Source organism: Dermacentor andersoni, chromosome 1, assembly GCF_023375885.2.
Source record: "Dermacentor andersoni chromosome 1, qqDerAnde1_hic_scaffold, whole genome shotgun sequence".
Lineage (NCBI taxonomy): Eukaryota > Metazoa > Arthropoda > Arachnida > Ixodida > Ixodidae > Dermacentor > Dermacentor andersoni.
The window spans coordinates 312,528,161-312,547,659 of record NC_092814.1 but is presented as its reverse complement, the minus strand read 5'-3'; the positions used below and the strand labels follow the sequence as shown (position 1 = coordinate 312,547,659).

At 50.1% G+C, this 19,499-nt stretch overlaps 1 protein-coding gene across 1 annotated transcript in view; it reads right to left on the bottom strand.

Annotated features, from left to right (window-relative positions):
- Positions 1-18,805, bottom strand: part of LOC126548190 (bone morphogenetic protein 4-like) — a 337,221-nt gene extending 318,416 nt beyond the window's left edge. The window contains exon 1 of the mRNA XM_050196325.2: positions 17,366-18,805. Coding sequence (XP_050052282.1) covers positions 17,366-17,735 — 370 coding nt within the window. The 5' untranslated portion in view covers positions 17,736-18,805. The remainder of the gene's footprint in view (positions 1-17,365) is intronic.
- Between the last annotated feature and the right edge of the window lie 694 nt (positions 18,806-19,499).

Sequence of the window (19,499 nt, the reverse complement as noted above, 5' to 3'; positions counted from 1 at the left end):
GCGACGAGCGCGCGCGCGCGCTCGCGCCCCTCGGCTTATTACGCGACGCAGCGCTGGGCTTCTATATACGCACTGATGTAGCACGCAGCCGATGCGCTCGCGGCAAAGGCAGATTGCCGCGTGCGGCTTGGAGCGCGCGGCCACTCCATTAAACAAAAAAAAGAGAGAGAGAGCAAAAAAAAGCGCCGCATGCACGCGGTTGGACGCGTGAACCGCGCACGTGCCCTTTCCCAGGTGGTCCTCGCTTCGGACGCAGCACGGGACCCCGCGGGGCCTTGCCTGGAAACAGTGAATTATATGCCACTAGGAAACGTCGGCCAGATTAACATTTCATTTGCGAGGCTTTCTTTTTCTCGTGTACAATTAAACCGGAGAAACCGCAAATCGCAAACTGCATGGAAGAACTTCTCCTCGGCCGTACGCTACGATGAGGGCTCTCCTGCTCCGTCATTGAAGGGACCGCGTCTTCTCTGTTATCCTCAGCCTTCACCCTTCGTTAATTTTTTTCTGGTAAAGGTGCAGAGTACATGCTACCCCTCCCAGCTCGTGTGAGGAAGGGAGGTTTGTGGGGACGTCCTAATATCGCGGCGCGAGTATTGGAAAGGCGCCGAATTTAAACGCGAGATTCCCCACAACTTCTCATGCGTTTTGCCGCTTCCACATTTTGTTGGCGCATAGTATATACGTAATCGGTGGACAAAGATGCACCGAAGGCGTTAACAAACTGCGTTTGTTTAATTTTTTCGAAGCCCTCACTGCAAATAACTTTAAACCGTCTCTGCTCTTGACTCATAAAGTTGCCTCGTGCTACTGTTACCCACAGCTATCGAATGAACTGTGACTAAAGCATTTAGTTGTCATTGACTCCGTAATTGGGCATTATCATCGTCGTCGTTGTCGTCATCATCATCCTCATTATCATCCCACTTTTATGTCCACTGCAGGACGAAGGCCTTGCCTAGTAATGTCCAATTACCCCGTCTGCGCTACCTAATTCCAACTTGCGTCTCCAAATTTCACGGGTTTCCCAGCTCCGTTTCTCTCTCTCTCTCACACACACACACACACACACACACACACACACACACACACACACACACACACACACACACATATATATATATATATATATATATATATATATATATATATATATATATATATATATATATATATATATATATATATATGTATGTGTGTGTGTGTGTGTGTGTGTGTGTAAAGAGAGAGATAAATATATATAACATATATACGTGCATATTTGTTTTGTTTTCGTCAAGTGTGGTAAGCAGACAAGAAGCACAAAAATATCTGCGGATCGCATGCGCTGTGGGTATCGGTTTAAGCGAAGCTTCCATAGGTGCTTGCGAAGAATTCTCTTCCTGTTTAGCCATCAAAGTGGTAGAGACCACCAGAGTGGTAGAGACCACACGCACCAGTAGAACACTTATCCACTGGGAGCCTCCTCGCCCAACATAACCTTGCGCTCCTCCGTGCACATGCAAGGCGTGACGACGAAGGAATCCCGACAATGGAACAACCACGACGCCATGAAGATGACCGTATGACAACGAAACAAACGACGACGACAAAGGCATGACGACACAGGAATCACTACGACAAAATGAAAACGATGGAACGACCACGACTGCATGACCACGATGTAATGATGACAACGGCATGACGACGAGGTAATGACGGCGACGATGTGACGACAATGGCATGACGACAATGGGATTACGATGATGGAATGAGGATGATGGTGACGACAACGTGATGCCGATGCCCGAATAATGGTATGACGACGGCACGACTACGTTGGTATGACCATGCTGGTATAGCGACTGTAGTACGACGACGGCATGACGACAATGGCACAACGACAGAATGGCGACGACGGCAGGATGATAAAGCATTACGACATAGGAATGACGACAGTGGAATCACTACGACAAAATAACGACTATGGAACGACCACGACAGCATGACGGCGACGCTGTGACGACAACGAAGTGCCGACAATGACGTGACGACAATGGGAAAACAATGACGGCGTGACAAAGACGGGACGTGAGGGCAGACGGCTCACGCCCGTCCGCGCGTAAGTGCATCGCCTGCCGCTGCGGGCCGCTTCGATTCGTACTATATTCGGTGTTTGTTCGACTATGTTCGGTACCGGCCAATCATCTAAGACTGTAGCCATGCATGATCCAACAGGCACGATAACAGCCCGTTAATGACGGCATGACCCACGCATTCGGCAAGAGAGAGAGAGAGAGAGAGAGAGAGAGAGAGAAAAGCAAAGGAAAGACAGGGAATTTACCCAAAGATATATATATCTTGCGAGACAGCTGTTAAGCCTCAACGGTTTATTTCGCAGGTCGCGCGCTGAAGACGATGACGCTGGCCATGATGATGAATATATACCGATGAAGAAGATGAATGGGTAAAATAATGCTCACACAGTTTCCCCCGCGCGTGGAAGCGGCCAACCTGGCCGCTGGTTATGGCGGGAAATTTAACGCCGTATGAAAGGCTTTAAACGCGAAACATCCACAATCACTGTAGCACGGCAGCGACCGTCCAAAGGCGGAACAACTGGAGTGACACAATAGTTAACTGGCGAAGTCTGTTCCCAAACAATGTATGGCCCGATAAAACGGGCCTGAAATTTCTCGCACAATCCAGGAGCGCAAACTGGGGTCCACAGTAACACTTCGTCGCCAGGGTGGAAGGAAACGACAGGGTGAGATGCATCATAGCGAATTTTGCGGTCTTGTTGACTGGCGTCGGTGTTGAGGCGGGCACGTTGGCGACACCGGGCAATGCGCGAAACGAACTGCTCACACACTGATGTGGACGAAGGCACGGTGACACCGAAGAAAGAAACGTCGAGGATAGTGAGCGGTTGGCGACCATACACAAGGAAAAAGGGCGAGTACCCCGTAGTGCGTTGGACGGCCGTGTTGTATGCGAAAGTGACGAATGGTAGAATGACATCCCAATTGGTGTGGTCAGGGTTGATATACATAGATATCATGTCGGACAGCGTGCGATGAAAGCGCTCGGTGAGACCATTAGTTTGAGGCTGGTAGCTGGAAGTCGTTTTATGGATGGTATTGGACGCACGGAGAACATCGTCGAGAAGTTTAGAGAGAAAGGTCCTGCCGCGGTCACTCAAAAGGACGCGTGGGGCTCCGTGCCGTAAAAAGATGGCTTCCGAGAAAAAGGCTGCAACCTCCTCTGCGGATCCCGAAGATAGTGCGCCTGTTTCAGCGTACCGTGTCAAGTGGTCTACAGCTGTGACGATCCATCGTTTACCGCCAGTGGTTAAGGGTAGCGGTCCATAGAGGTCGATACCAACGACTGCCAAAGGAGCGTCAGGACACACGCGAGAGGTACTGGGATCGATACCGAGCATCTCCACCACTTGCGAGACAGCTGTTAAGCCTCAACGGTTTATTTCACTGGTCGCGCGCTGAAGACGATGACGCTGGTCATGATGATGAATGTATACAGATGAAGAAGATGAATGGGTAAAATAATGCTCACACAATATACTATGACCACGGTACTTTTAAATGTTCCACGGAACAATAGCGTGCGGCATGCAGTCAGATACTGTGATTTAACTTTGGCGTTGAGTGCTTGTCGATGTTGCACGACACGATTGCGGGGTGCATTGTGTGTCATTTATTTCATACGTCATTGTTTTCATATGGAGAAAATCGCATGTTAGAGGGAAGCTATGGGACAGAACCTCTCCATCTTTCATTAAAACCCCACCCCTCTTTAACAACCCTCCCTTTCTCTTAGGATCACTTCGATTGAATTAATTCATTCATTCTATTAATTTTTGTTTTCTGGTTAACCCCCTTGCCGCATCTCATTTCTCTCGCGCGCTCTCTCTCTGATCTATTATTTTTCGTAGCTTGGAGCTAACATCACGCGATTCTAACTTTGTTTCCATGCACGTATTTTCCTTCACTTTGCAGATTTATTTTGAACTCATTTAATTATTCAGTGTTCAATCGCTTCGAGTTGCCACCTAGTTGCCATTCGGTGGAAACACTGCCACGGGGATGCTGTGGTCCAGGGGTTTCTTTAATAAAGCGAAAAGTTAGTTGCGGAACCATCTCTAGCTTTCTTAGGAAGGTGATCTGGCCTCGCCACGCTATGGGCGATGGTGTCAGCCCGTACATCGACATAACCGAAGCAGCGTGAGACGGGAGGTGTGAACAAAGGGGAGAAGACAAGAAGCTACGCCGTAACGCCGTCATTCCGTTGCCGTCGCTTCGTCGTCGCGCCGTTGTGATTTCGGTTGTCACCGCCATCGTCTTGTCGTTCTCGCCACGCGGGCTCGCATTTATACACGCAGTAGAATACTGCACAATTGGACATATCGGCAAGTCTGCACCATTCCGCTGTCGCTAGACTTGGGCAATCATCCCCCGATGGTTGCTGCCAAAAATCTCGAGCTGACAAGCAGTCGCGTGGAGACGACTGCAAACTTATACGTATCCGCACCCGGTTATGGCGAACCACATGTTCCCCGAGGCCAGGAGCGATAGGTGTAATCTTTGTGGGACGAGAGGGACCCTCGACCACATAATATGGGAATGCCCGTACTCTCCAGGGGGAACGCACAATATTGGTAGTAGAGACACCTGGGAGACCCTGCTGTGCAGCTCGGACTCTGAGCTCCAGCTCCGGCTCGTCCAACTGGCTGAAGAGGCTGCTGGGACCGAAGACCTCCCAGCCTGCATCTGAGGCGGCGGCACCCGCCCCCTCACCTGCGTGTCGGGGGGTGGGTAGATCCCCTTATCCGTTGGAGAATAAAGTTGATTCTATTTATCTCCCGTGTTTCTTTCACGAGCATGCCAGCCTTTCCGTTCATTCTACCTTGAGGCTTCCCGCTGAACCGAGTCGGTTGAAACTATAAGAGGTAGCGTGAGAGAGCGTAAGAAAGCACGTATGTGGAAAACGCGCGCGTACTCGCATCGCAAAGTCTCTAAGTGCAGCCTCAACTCGCGTTGTATTCCTTATTACACTGAAGTATACAAAGAAAGCTCAACGTTTTCTTATAGGCCGAAGTGAGGATGTCGAGAGTGACGTATAAGGAGCTGCGAGAAATACTATGCTATATAGAAATCTGGAAAGACCACCACGCGATGCAAAGCCATTGTTGAGGAATGTGATTGGTTGAAGAACGCTGAGATAGTCTTGCTACGTAATCATCTCAAAGAAGAACTACGACGGCCAGGAGGCGATGCAGTCAGGGGTCAGTGTTGAAGGAATACGAGATCGGCCTATGTAGCAAAGAAGGCGACCAGACACACCTTCTTTGCTACATAACACAATTTCGAAGCAAAACAAAATAGAAAATGTTATACGGCGAAGTGGAAAAGCACAGCCGAAAAAGCGCCGGAGTTAAAGAACCCCAGGTGACCAAAACTAATCCGCACCCTTCCGCTACATGGTTAACAGCCTTCCGCATTACCCAACATCATCTTTTCTGTCCTCAGTATTTCAAATCGATGAAACTCTTCTAACACACGTATTCATCGGCACTATCAAGAAAGCACTATTAAGCCAGTGGAAGTCATGATAGGGTTATAGCCATGTATGAGGCCGCGGGTTCGTTTCCCCGCTGCGAATACCACGTTTCGATGAGGGCGGATTGTGACAACGCGCGCGTTATGCCATTTCCGCTCACACTCTTTAAAGAACGTCAAGCCGTCGGTATTAAACCCGAGTTCTCCACTACACCGTCCTTCGTATGCAGCCGTATCAGACGTGGCACATAAAAAAATAGAATGCAAGGAACTATCTAAATCTAGACAGTTACCGACATACCGAGTTACAGGCTCGCCATTCACTAATATACGAATCTCTTGAACACAGAGTCTGTGCCAGAATAACGAACTGACCCTCGCGAAAAATTATCATTGAGTGTTTCGGCCCGTTAATCGTTCTGGCCTCCGTTCTTCGATTTCGCCTAGCGGCTTCGATCACGTCTATTGAGAAGCACCTCGTCCACTTTTCACGAGCCCCTACTCATCTCTCCCCCGACCTCTGCGTTAGCATACTATAGATCCCCGACTGACATTTGAATGCGAAAACGGCGGGGGCACGTTTCGCGGACCATCTGCGTTTTCCGGCCGGCAATTAGTCGCGGCACTCAATGGTATAGGCTCGCGCGAGCCGAGACCGAGAGCTCAGCTCGTGCGGGTGCCGTCTCTCTGTCCGCAGCGCTTCGTGGCACCGCGCCGCTGCAACGGCGGCACGACAGCGGAGGGGGGGGCACGTCGCGAGCATGCAGGGGAGCACACCTGCTGACCAAATGAGCCGGGCTATTGTTTCATTTGCATCGCAGACGAGGCCTGCTCCCCCCCCCCCCCCCACCTCCTAATACTAATACCCCCGTCGTGTACGTGCGTCCTGGCGCCGGCGGGGTGCGTGACGTGTCATCTACTTCAGGAAGGCCAGAGGGAGGAGAAGAAACCTAAAATTAAAAAAAAAAAGCAATGTAGCGCGATATTCGTGCTTGGGAGACACACGGTCCCCACCCTTCCCCAGCTCGACTCGTGCCTTCCCCAGCCTGTGCACAAGCGTGAGAGAGGCAGAGAAATCAGAGAAATGCAGAGAGACGGCGAGTAATGCGCACGGACAATGCGTGCGGTCCGCGTGTGTATGGCGAGATCTTTCGAGACGCGCCCACGCCAGCCTTGCGCGCTTTCTTTTGTTCTCCGTGCTTAAACTTTTACTAACCGGCGAACCGATGCCCTAATACTCGAAAGAACACCTCTCTTCAATCACCTTGGTGCAACAAGAAACAATGTTTAAATGCATATTCTCTAAAAAAAAAAAAAAAAAAAAGCGGGCCACACACAAAAGTCAGAACACTTCAGCTTCAGCGATCCCTCTGGCGCCGAACCCACTTACATTGAAAGAAAACCATGATTCCCACAACTGACACTGCCATGTTCTGCCTAACGGAGACAGCCAGTCGAGTCTCAAAATCTGAACTGATATATATCGCACCCCGTACAAACATTCTTGTCGATTTTCAAAAGCATTCCCACTGTGTTTCTAAAGCGTCCAAGAACTTTCTTCAGAAAAAGAAAGAAGGTGCTTAACGTCACTCTAAACTTTTCCAAGGGGCAACACGACGGTTCCATCTCAATCACTGTGCGACGTGACTCTGCATTAGTTAACGCGGTTCCAATTAACTCCGCGGCGCTAAACTATAATCCCGAGCAATCGCTGATGGTTGCGACGGGCACGTTCGCTCACCGTCTATGGCTCGCAGCAGTGCAGCATCACAGATAAAACCACTTCCAATTTGGCAAGCTTAGCCATATATAACGCGTGCTCCACATCGACGCTATCAGAGTCCAGTCATCCGGCACGCTATTATAAAAGCTGCGCGTGGAAGCGCGCGCCGTGAGAGTGAACACGTCATTAGCAGCGAAACGCGCGTAACTCATCCTGGAACACCAGTCGCATAGAGAAATGCTGTGAGCAGAGAAACCCGTTGCCAGCTGGCGCGCGAACGCCCTCGCCTTTCGTCGAAGGCGACCAGCCAATGCGCTTCCTCTCGCGTAGCCGCGCAAACGTAATTTCTCCGTGTATCCTGGATCGAAGTGGCTCGCTCGCATGCACCCTCCTATATACAGCCATGGTATTACGAGACCCACCGAAACAGGCGACGCATAACGGTGCAACGCCAACTTCCATACAGCAAACCGACACACAATCACGTGACGAAGCACTTTTATAAGAGTGAGAACAACTCTATGAGGCGCTGTCTTAAACGTCGTGTCTTTTTTCTAGCACACATTGGTAGGACGGGCGGTTACAAAAGTGTAATGACATCCCGGGACGCCCTTATATACAAGGTGACCCAGATAACTTTAGCCAGAGTTTAAAAATACGCGAATGCCACGTAGCTGGACACAATCAAGGTAATTTTGTTTGCCGTCGCTTGGAGATACTCAAAATGTTTTATTTTATTCCGCCTAATTACATAATTAGCCCTAATTAATTAATCAACTTCTCAAATATTATAATTAGGTGAAAAGTGTCAATGAAAAATTGTGAAGCAACATGGAAAAACTCCCGATACAGCTTTTTGGTGCTCAATACGTGCTACAGAAAGTGTTTTTCCGAGCGTGAAATAAGCCCGCAAATGCACGCAATATTGCCGCGCGACTGGCCGCTCGAGGCACTCCGCGTGTATTCACATTTTTCCGATACGAGATTCTGGAGGCTCCGTCTAACCCTAGCAGGCGCGCCACAGAGTGCATGATATGCCAGCGTAACACGCTCACAGCAGTCCAGATCAGTAACATTGTACACAGCGGGGACGAAAACGAGGGTGCGTATATTCCCAAAAATCTTTTAAGCTAGAATTGTTGGCAAGGACAAACAAATTCCAACCAATCTTGATGCTGGACATACATTGTTAGCGATGGCGCCCGCCTAATGACAAAGAGCACTCGAACTAAAATGAAGGAGCTTTTTATCTAAGTGCTGTTGGCCATTGGCCGCCCGCCGTCGCCAATATGTCCAGCATCAGGATTATTGGCTGAATTTTTTTCTTACGACCAATACTAGCGTAAGAGCTGTTTGTGAATACGGACCCTCACTTTTCGATCAATCACCTCTGCGCACGTTCGATACAGCGGTATACGCACATTATAGAAAGGGCTCTTTAGGAAGTACATCCAACATTAATTGCCAAAGCTCCCGAATAGGGGAATGCTGCAATGACAAGAAAACGCTAAATAACGAAACTCCGTGAGCGCTATTATATGGATGGTGCAAGGAGCTCTGTGCGAGACGTGTCCGCATCAACGCACCCTATTTCTCTAGCACTTGTGTACACTGGTTATCAAAGAAAAGAAAAGAAGAAAAAAACAAACAATACAAAACAAAAAAGGAGGCGGCATGCTTCCTTAGACGAGCATAGCACTAGTATAGCAGCAGTCCATTTCCGAATACTTATTTCGCGACCATTAGGTTTGCGAACAACGCACCTTTCTTTGCAGCGCTTTCGCTTTGGCGCAGGAAGTGACCACGCCCGCCAGTGTGAACGCGTTAGCGGCAGAGCAGCACGTGTGCACAATACCCTCGCGCTTCGGCTTCAATCCGCAACCCCCTTTAAACGTATCGAATACAACTCGAGCCTTGAGAACTCTTGCGGGACCGCGTAGTCGCATTCGGCATGGTATCAACCACAAGCGCACGTACCTCCAGCAGGCATATGCTATATACAAAGCGCTCTTGCGATAAGTTGCGGGCACCAATACGTTAAGGCACAAGCATTCGCTTGATCCACTGTGTCTTTCAGGTCCAGATTCCGAAACATGTTGCGGCGGTAGTATAGCGTGACTTAGCTCACTGAACTGCGCGCCTGATGAAACTTATAGGGGTCCAGTTCCGGCCATTAAGTACGCCTCAATTCAAAGCAAATGACCGACGGACCGCATGCGGAAATGTGAGCGGACGCTACTGGGGCGGCGTCGTTTTATTGTTTGCGTGTTTCTCAGCCATCATTGAAACGTTGCTCCTTTCGTTCTCACGCGCAGTAAAACAGAGAGAAGCAGGCCGGTATATATATACACTGCCAAAATGAGGCACGCGTGTGCAGCGACAAACGCCACACAGCCCATTCGCGAGAAATCCCCCTGGACGGACTGAATGCCCACAGCCGCGCGCGTCGAACGACCGCGCTAGCGCGCTGTGCGAGTGAAAACCAAGGCCATTATACGAGGCGGTCCCGCAATTCTTGGGGGGTGGGGGGCGGGCAAGCGGGGGGTTCAGAGACAGGGGTGGTGGTCCGGAGCACGCGTGCGCGACCCCCTGAGAGACCAAAGGGGCCATTTCTCGGTCCATTCCGGTGCGCCACATACATGCACGGTCGCGGGGATCTTCACTGACGCTCGCGTGCGTCATGGGAGCCGAGGAGCGCGGCCCAGAACGGCCGCTGCGCCCATCCTACACCAGCGCGGTGCGCCACATAAAGATGACAACGACCCCGAGTCTTAAGCATGCATGGCAGCGTACATATAACGCTAGCCTCGAATGAGCCGCGAGCGAAATGGCAACGACGACGCCAGGAAAGCCACAGCGTTTTTCTCGCCTTAGAAGAAGACGGGGCGCCATTTTACAAAGTACTATCTGCGGGGCGTGCATGGGCAATAGTCACCACAATCGCAGCGATATATATATATATATATATATATATATATATATATATATATATATATATATATATCAACGGAATTTTTCAATGCACCAAGCCCATATAGAAAGTTGAGATGCACAACTTCGCGGTTATCTTCGGTTTATTTGCCCAACAGTTTCGGTTCGTGGACCCTCCTTTTTCAAGGGCTTTATAGATACAACGTGAATTGCCAAAGCTGAAAAATGAGAATACTGCAGACAACAAAACGCTAAATAACTAAACTCGGTGATAGCTATTATATGGCTGATGCAAGGAGTGTGCAAGACAGATACATACATACATACATACATACATACATACATACATACATACATACATACATACATACATACATACATACATACATACATACATACATACATACATACATACATACATACATACATACAAAGACACTGAGGACTTCTTACTCTCCTGTTGTTCTTAAAATTTTTGTGCCTGTATCTACAAGCCTAGATTCGGCATCCCGAATTACACTAAATATCAGATGTCACTCGATATACACATTCTTAGACGTATTTGCTCAGTTGCGAGTTCTTGTGGGCATATCTTGTGCGTAAGGCCGTGCTTCTTTGGAGCTTTCTTGTGAGGAACGAAATGACTTGCGTATACGCTAATATAGCGTCCTTGAAATGATGTGCTAGGCACACAGCGTTATCGAAATGAAATTTGCCTTGGAAGATTATGAACTATACGCACTAAGTGCGCATATTTTCCTAATTTTTTCTTTCTTGTGACTATTATTTCAACGCTGCTTATTTAACTAGCCGTTTCTTTTATCGCAGGTAAGTGAGGTGAGATCTGCTGCAACCGAAGCCTTCGCTGCTGCTTAACAGCACTCAATCTACACCCAATGAATCTTTGCACAAATATAGATACGGCAGAGTTTCGGCGTGTAACTTATCGTTTCGCTAACTTCCCTCCACACACAAAAAAATCAATTTAGAACAGTTGTATTACTGCGGGTTGTATGACAAACAGGGCCGTAAATAAATTTCAAGCAATAATTCCATGGCCGAGGCATGGGCGATGGTTATGATAATGATGAATATGGTTTCATTTAGGGTTGGTTAAAATACTTATCAGGTGGAACGACAAAGTGGAGATAAAGCGGACATTGCTTAGCAATATTTACAACATAGCGTGACCTTTAAAAGCCATCTGTTTGATGGGTTGAATGAAGACTTCTTACGTACGGAGATCATGGATGGATGGATGAAAAAGTTTATAACATGGGCCAAAATAATCAAACGATTGTATTCCAATTCTTCTTTTGTTCCTTTCCGCGCTTAGAAAGAAATAGAATCGAGCGAAATGATTGGCTACGTTATATACCGGCACACAGCAACGTCTGGCATCATTGGAGCACAGCGCTCCAGGGCACGTATATCCACAATAAAGAAAGAAAAAGAAATAAATTAAAACGTCCTAGCGCTGAGACTTCATATTCCAACCAATCTCGATGTTGTACACATTATTAGCGAAGGCGGCCTGCCAATGGCGGAGCGCACTCACGAACAAAAAGCATTCTTAATACCGGCCGTTTTCGAAAGCTCGGAAGTGTCGTGTCTGTCCGTCCGTCCATTCTATTAAGCTGTCATCGTGGCGTGCGACCTTCGTCGTTATTGTGTCGTCGTCAGGTCAGGGCTCGTATTCACAAAAAGAAGGAAAAAACTCTCACGATCGAATGGTACGTAAGAGAAAAATTCCAGCCAATGCGGATGCTGCACGATTAACGAAGGCGCCTGGCCAATAGCAAAGAACACTTACGAACTAAACGTCTTGTGCATTCGGCGCTAGATCTTCACCCTGACCATATGGCGAACTTTGATAACCACCGCCACTGGTGACCGAACTATTTGCTCCTGCCAAAGTGTCCCACTTGGAACCGGACGCGCTAATTATACTGAGCTATATCCCACGCGTTCCTTTTTCTGTCCTGCATTCAACGTTCGCGATTTGTAAGGATTGTGCTCCAACACCGCCTCATCGTGGTGGTGCATATACACATGCAGCAAGAGCTGCTGTAGCTGACTATGCCCGTAGTGCGCGCCGATGGACGCGCCACTGGTCGCGGCCTTGCGCAGAACACACGGGAAAGGAGCCAGCCGCGCGCCGTAGTTTTTTGCGACGTTAATCGTGCTTCTCTGTCTTATTTACGTTTTCAAAGCAAAGTAAGCAACAACCTTCGCATGTGTGGGGTGGTCAAAGCTTCAAGGAATGTCGAAGAAGAAATGTGACACGGTGGGTGGCTCAAATACCGGCAAAAACGTGCCTGCGATACGGTTCTAATCATTCCCCGCAAAACCTCATCAGCGGGAGCAACAGTAGCAAGAGTGGATCGTCACTTCGGCGGGAAATTTCTTGTTCTCGTCCTTTCCTTTGTCGTGTCGGGTGTTTTTTCCACTCGATCATATTTAGACGGGTAAGCGACGAAGTTAGTCTGCAGTGAAGCATGCGGTTTAAAGACATTTCGCTAAAGTTCTGAGTGCCGTTTCCCGCTTCTACTGTTTGCCGCTTCTTTACCGCGTTGCGCTATAGCAGCACGACTGCAAGGGCGCATTGTGTTGAATGTTAAGGCTACTGAAGCTTGCAAGAACTGAAATTGTTGGTTTTATGCGGCCCGGTAGAACCTCGCACCAGCTGCCACGCACTTCATATTTTTGCATCTATTTTATGCGTGGCTTCGCGCATGTTGAACTATTGCTAGTTACTTCATGTATAACTGTTGTTGATTTCATTGAGGTGCGAGGTTTTCACCCTGGCTCGTTTGTAAAGGGTGTAAATCACGCTGTGTCTTATCGGAACGATACCAAGCAAATGCTTCTTTAACAGGTTTGTTCTTTCCTCTCGAGGGCATCTTAGATATCGTTGTTTTTGGGGAAATGGGTTGAGAAAAAAGGCAGTGCAAGGCAAGAATTGCTAATAGTTGCTGCATATAGTATTTTTCTTCCGTTTTTGCTGAAAAGTTCGCGTCACGTTCGGGAAGTCATCACACCTCGATGCTGTCTGAGCAGACTTACCACGCCGAGTGATTTGTTTGGTTCACAACGTAGTCCCTTCTTGCATATGAATATTGTACTCAACTGAATTTTTTCTTATTATACTTACGCCGCAGAGGACTAAACCTGGCATTGCCGCCAGCGCCCATCTACTTTGATTGGCTCTGCTCCCCCTTTAAATATATCGTGTGGCATCTCTCTCGAGCAATATTTAAAAAAAAGTACTGAAAAGTTGGTCAGGCTTTAGCTTTGTACGTTTCCAAGCAGCTTCTTTAGGGAACCTAAAATTTCAAAAACTGCAGCGGGAATGGCAGTTCATCGGCGTATGTAGCAGAATTGCATCGGCAGTACAGCGCTAACACGCGCTCTTATTAACCTGTGCGTTTGCTGACTTCGTTTACTAGTGAACGTGTTTCCATCAATAAATTCGCAATTACTCTCCTTGAGGCGACTTAGATTGCACTTATTCGGCGATGCCACATGTATTCATCGGTAGAAAGATCACAACGGCATGTGCAGACATCGCACCGTGCGGATTTTTTTTGAGATATAAATATACGCTAACGACGGGTGCTTATTATTGAGGCACAGAAGCAGCATAGCGGCAAGGGTAGAATTTAAGAAATAAACGATCGAGACATCGCACTACTCAACAAAATTTAGCGGCTAGTTAGCATGAGCTCCACTTCGTGTAAATGGGATTCATGGCGTTTGTCTGCGGGACGCGCCCGGCACGTGTATGGACCGGGTCGTCCCAAACACAGGTAACGTCGCGTTCATGCCCACTCCCAGAGAGGCCAGCGTCTTCCCTACAGCTGTCAACGCAGAAGAAGCAGTCTGGCACCGGAACAAAGGAGAAATCGCAGCTGCGAACTTCAGCCATCCTTGCTGCAAATGGTTGTCGTCTGCTACTGCTCCCGAGCGTGCTGTTGGAAGCGCCCGCTAGGTGGCTATCAGTGGCGTCTCAATAAGCGGTGCACTACGCGTATACGACAACGTTCCGTGTATCGCAAAGCTGTTTGTTGAGAAAAGAGCGCCATTGTTTCAGAAGCTAGCTAGAAAGCAAGATGGCGGCGTCCGCAGAGAGAGCTTGCAGCTGTCGCAGTAAATGGGTTGAGAGCCACAGGAATCACTGTAGTCTTGGCCGATCCTCTTTTTTTTTTTCTACCGGTAGCACACTGCGCAAATTTCTATTACCTAGAATATGTTTGTCTACATGCGTCCCATCCTGATTGGCATGATAATGTTTCTTCTAATTAGGTGACACACGAACACAAGCTGGTTTAACCCCCATTTAACCACAGCCAGGAAAATCGCTTTCAAGCAATGAAATTGTGGGAGCTGTCACTAGGATGTTTAGGCTTGCGATGGCGGAAAAAAAAGAGGGCTCCACATAATTTGAGGTATAAATGTGGCCGAAACATATGGCCTGTGCTTTACGAGGAAGCGAAACGCTTGCTCCAAATTCAGACACCCCGCTGCAACTGAAATAAAGCTAGCTAATGTTTCACGCAGGAATGAGCTTTATTCTTGAGAGCTGGCTTTGACAAAATTCAGGGAGACTGTGACAGACATTTCACATGGTCATATTTTTATAGGAGGAAGCGTGACTCCTGTTCAACATCTTTTTTTTTTTTTTTCAAATACATGATTATGCCAAACAAAGCCGTGCTTCGAGAACAACTCGCCAGGAGAGAATCGCTATGTACTATAGCGAAATGAAGGCGTGTATTAGGTTACGTCAGGTGCAGTGATGTTGATTGTCGTCTACTGTGGTAAAATACGGGCCATACCATGGACTTGACGTTCCACATGAATTAGCTCTGCCCGAACCAAGTATTCTTCCTTTATCCCGCTTACCTTCAACCGAGAAGGCCATCGCCATCTGAGAGCATTAAAGTCACGCAAGCAACGTTCGGCGATGAGACACGTAACGCAAGGCTAGGAATCGTCAGGGAATCTATAAGTGTATTCTCATAGTTTTGCAGCCAAACCAGAGGCGAACTAAGTATCTGACATGCGCGTAAAACCGCATTCCTACATTCCCCTCCTTCTCTCTCTCTCTCTCTCTTCCTTGAATGATTTTTGTAACCAGCAACCGCCTTTCACGCGTTTGCCCGCTACGTTCAGGACTGTACGCGCTGCCGTCAATAGTCAACGAAAAACCAAAGTCGTGAGTGTATTTCAGCTATGTCTGCGTAAGAAAGAAGAAAACAACAGGAGCCGCCAACGCAGTCAGCTTGCGAAGGCGTTTACAAACTGCGCCCCGCCCGGTGATTTTTGGTGCGCATACACAAGACACCCCTCCCTCCAGAGTTACGCTGCTGCCAGAACTGTGAGCGCGCAAAGAAAAAAAAAATAAAACACGAAGACGCGACAGACAGGCACGACGCGCAATGAGCGCGCTATGTGAAGCCGGTCGGATTCCCGCGCGGGCATAACCGAGTCGCGACAAGAGCGATGCCACAACTTTGCCGACGCCTCTCGTTTCTCTGTCGTGAGCCGCGTACTCGGTCGGATTCACTCTTGTGCGGCGGCCTCCCTCCTCGGTTCGTCGACGCAGTCAGCGTCTCAGATGGCGGCCCCTCACCGGCCCGCCCCGCTACCGTGCAAGCCACAGGCGCTGCGCGAGACGTTCAGTCGACGTCGAAAGCACACGTCGTAGACGATGAGTGTCTGGCGCAAAAGCCTTCTATACAGGACTCTTGTCATTTATGGATGGATTGATTAGTTCACACTGAGCACGGGCGGCTGCAAGTCGAGATACAAGTTTCTGTCCAAGTGTCGAGACACATCAGCGCTGGACGCGAAAAAGTCTGCCATTTTATGTTGCCCCTGCGACCGTCATAGTCTTTCACGATGGCTCACGAAGAAGAAGACGGATAACGGGGGGGGGGGGGGGGGGGGAGGGGGGGCGCAGCACTGCGTTCTGTTCCTAGCCTCACTATAGGAGACTTCCTGCGGTTCACGGCCCATAACCTAACTTTGTTCTGCGCTTAATCAGTCGTGGTCACTATACTGCACTAAACATACAAGAGTGAGTCGCATGGTCGAAAGCACGATCTCTTCGGTAATAAGGCAAACTGCGACCACATGGATGACATACGGGGAACGTATTAGGTGAACATGCGTAACTGTCCCGGTGAAAACATCGAAACCGATCCTCAGTTGGTCTTTCGAGAAGTGGAGACGGAATTGCATACGCCGTGGCGTAACGTGTGTCCCAAAGATCAATGTCAAATCAACGTATGAATGTGTTTGGTTATAGTCGACTGAGAGGTTATATCAGCACGCATCGCGCTCTCCGCAGAAGAGCATACAGTAGGACTCCTAGGGATAGCAGAGTTCCTGGCGTCCGCACGCAGGAACCGCGACAGCTGTAGCGCTGCAAATAGCGATTTGTTTCAGCAGTTCCGACACTTACTCTACCTCGAATCCGTGGGAGTGAAAGTGGTGTTGGGGTGTCAAACATTGTCATAAATGCGAATGCTGCAAAGCCTCATGCATCAAGTCGATCGACTACAATATTCCTGTATATACCTGTATATATATATATATATATATATATATATATATATATATATATATATATATATATATATATATATATATATATATATATATATATATACATATGTTTGGTTTGTTCGTTTTACTTATGCACTGATGCTTCGAACCTAGTGCAAACAGTTACCACCGCTCGACCGATAGAATTAGCTCCATTTAGTAAATTCCAGAGGTCGGGCAGGGCCACATCAGTAGACTCTCTGTGCCACTCTCAGTAACACACGGGTCTTTCAGGTAAAAGCGTGTGACCAGGCAGCCGAACGAGCGTGCTCCGGGAGGCATTCCGCGGCCAGACGCATACCGCGCTTTCGTCACGGATGTGTCCGCTCGCAGCGACACGTAACGCACCAGGGACCATGTGACGAAAACGCGGTTAGAAAAAGAAAGAATAGAAAACGAAAATGGCACTCCCATCGCTCGCCACCGGCATCCTGGGCACGCAGCCATGCACCTTGCTCGTGACGAGACGCGCATTCGAGCGAGCCAGCAAAAACAAGCAGCTTCCGAAGGCGTCGCCAATGCGTGGGCACCACGCCGCACCTACCTCGGTCGGGAAAGCTGCGCACCAGGTTGGCGTTGTACTTGTTCGCCGATCGCGTAATCCCTCCGGAGCCCGCGGTGGCGTTGTACAGCTCGAGCATGTAGACGGGCGGCTGCTGGTGTCGCTCGCGGCGCCGAGGTTCGCGCAGCCCGAACACCTGCAGCAACCGGGAGACGGCGGCCCCGTCCTTGAGCCGCTGGTGCTGCTGGCCGTGGTGACGGCGAGGAGACGTCTGCTCCTCGGCGAGCGCGCCGCCGGCAGTCGAAGACAGCGAAGCTGAAGATACGTCCTCGATGGCGTTGGACAGCTCGTGTCGCTGCGGCACTGCCATCACGATGAGCGCCTTGAGAGCGAGCAGCCACGGAAGACGCATCGCGTGATGCTGAGTTTCTCGTCGTTCAAAGTTCACTGCACAAGGGCCGCGGCGGGCGATTCGAAATCGCGCTTCTGCTGCTGCTTCTGCTGCCGGCTCTCACGAGGTCGTTGGTGTGTCTGTCCGGCTGCCGGCAGGAGAGAGACGCGCGTGCGCGCCTTTTGTATGGAGTCCGGCCTCAGCTGTCTCTCACACGACGGAAGCGCGTGACAAGAACGCACGTAGTGGTGGAGGCAGACGAAGACGCAGACGAAAAACGTGCCGCCACGCGCACAATTATGTTTCGCAAAGACTCGGGCGAGGAGCGGGCAAACGAAACACGTGGTCCACCAAGTCACAACAGCCCGATCGCTCAGTCAGTCACTTCGCATGCCGCCAGCACGACGCCAAAACAAGTCGGCATCGCTGCCGCGGGACCGCGCGGGGAACTGAGAAAAAGTCGCGTGGCTCACGCGCGCGCGCGCAGAGCAAAGTTTTGCGTTTGACGTCACTGACGGGTGATCAACGCCGGCGCCCGACCGAAACTTCCGCACGAACTTTTCAGCGTATGACTGTCGTCGGCTCAGAAGTCACGGCAAACTCGTACGAGCCCGTAACGCCGTCGCTGTTCCGGCAGAAAATTGGAAGGACAAGATCTGAGATCGGTCGTGACGACGACGCGCACGCGCGTCCAGCAACTGCTGCTCGGCCGGCGAACTCCGAAACCGCCGCACGGCCGACCGCAGTCGGCAAACACTTTCAAATAGGCAATCACCTGGGGAGCAGAAATCGGACGCCGAGACGACCGATCGGTGACTGTTCGTGTCCAGTCTGGTTTACTCAACTAAAGAGAGAAAAATAAATATATAGAGAGAGGTGGAGCAGGAGGGGCGGTGCTCACGGGAGCGCACCCGAGCGCCAACGACCAACTTCTTGCTTGCCAGAAGCGCGCGTGGTGAAAACTCGCAAAGCGAGCGAGCGGTCGGCGAGTCCCGAAGCGAGCGCGGCGTTCGTGGGACAACCTCACCGGCGGCGATCAGAGGGGCGACTGACTTGAAACGCGCCGGCCGCCGCCACCACCAAGCAGCACAGCATCGACTCGCGCGGGCCGCCCCGCTCCGCGAGCCCCTCTCGTCAAGCGGCGGAAGCAGCCGGCCGCTCTGTCTCTCGCTCTCTTGCTTGCCACCCCGGCTCTCCCGCTCTCCTTCACTTCGCTGCTCCTTGGGGCAAGCGACGCGCGTAGTGAAGCCAAGTCTGAGCAAACAAGAAGGGGCGGCTGTGTTGCTTCGTTCGCAAAACGAGTCGCGCGCTCCTCTTTCACCCCGGTCTATCGTTTCTCGTCGACCGAGAGGACTTCGAAGGCAAGCGGGAGAACACACTAACACAAGCACGCACACACACTCACACACACAAATACGTGTATTCTTCTCGCCGTCGATGTGCACGCCCCACCACCAGGGCAGTTGTTCGCGGCCTTTGCTTTGGCTTCCTCCTTCGCTGGTCCCGCGCGCGCTTTAGGTCTGTCAGCTCGCCGTCGCAGCGTGTCCGAGCGCGCGGTGGCCTGCTTGAACGGGAGCCGCGGGCTCGTCGCACGGCGGTTCCCTCAGTGTGCCGCATAGCTGTTGTCCCAACCCTCCCTGTTCTCGTCCTCCCCTCCACCTCTCGTTGCCCCGACAGGTGACCCTCAACGTCCCACCAAGGGCTTCCTTCCACTCGAAATTCGTGGGGGGACCATACACCCCTGACTCACTTCAACGTTCTCACAACTTGCCGCCACCGCTGCCT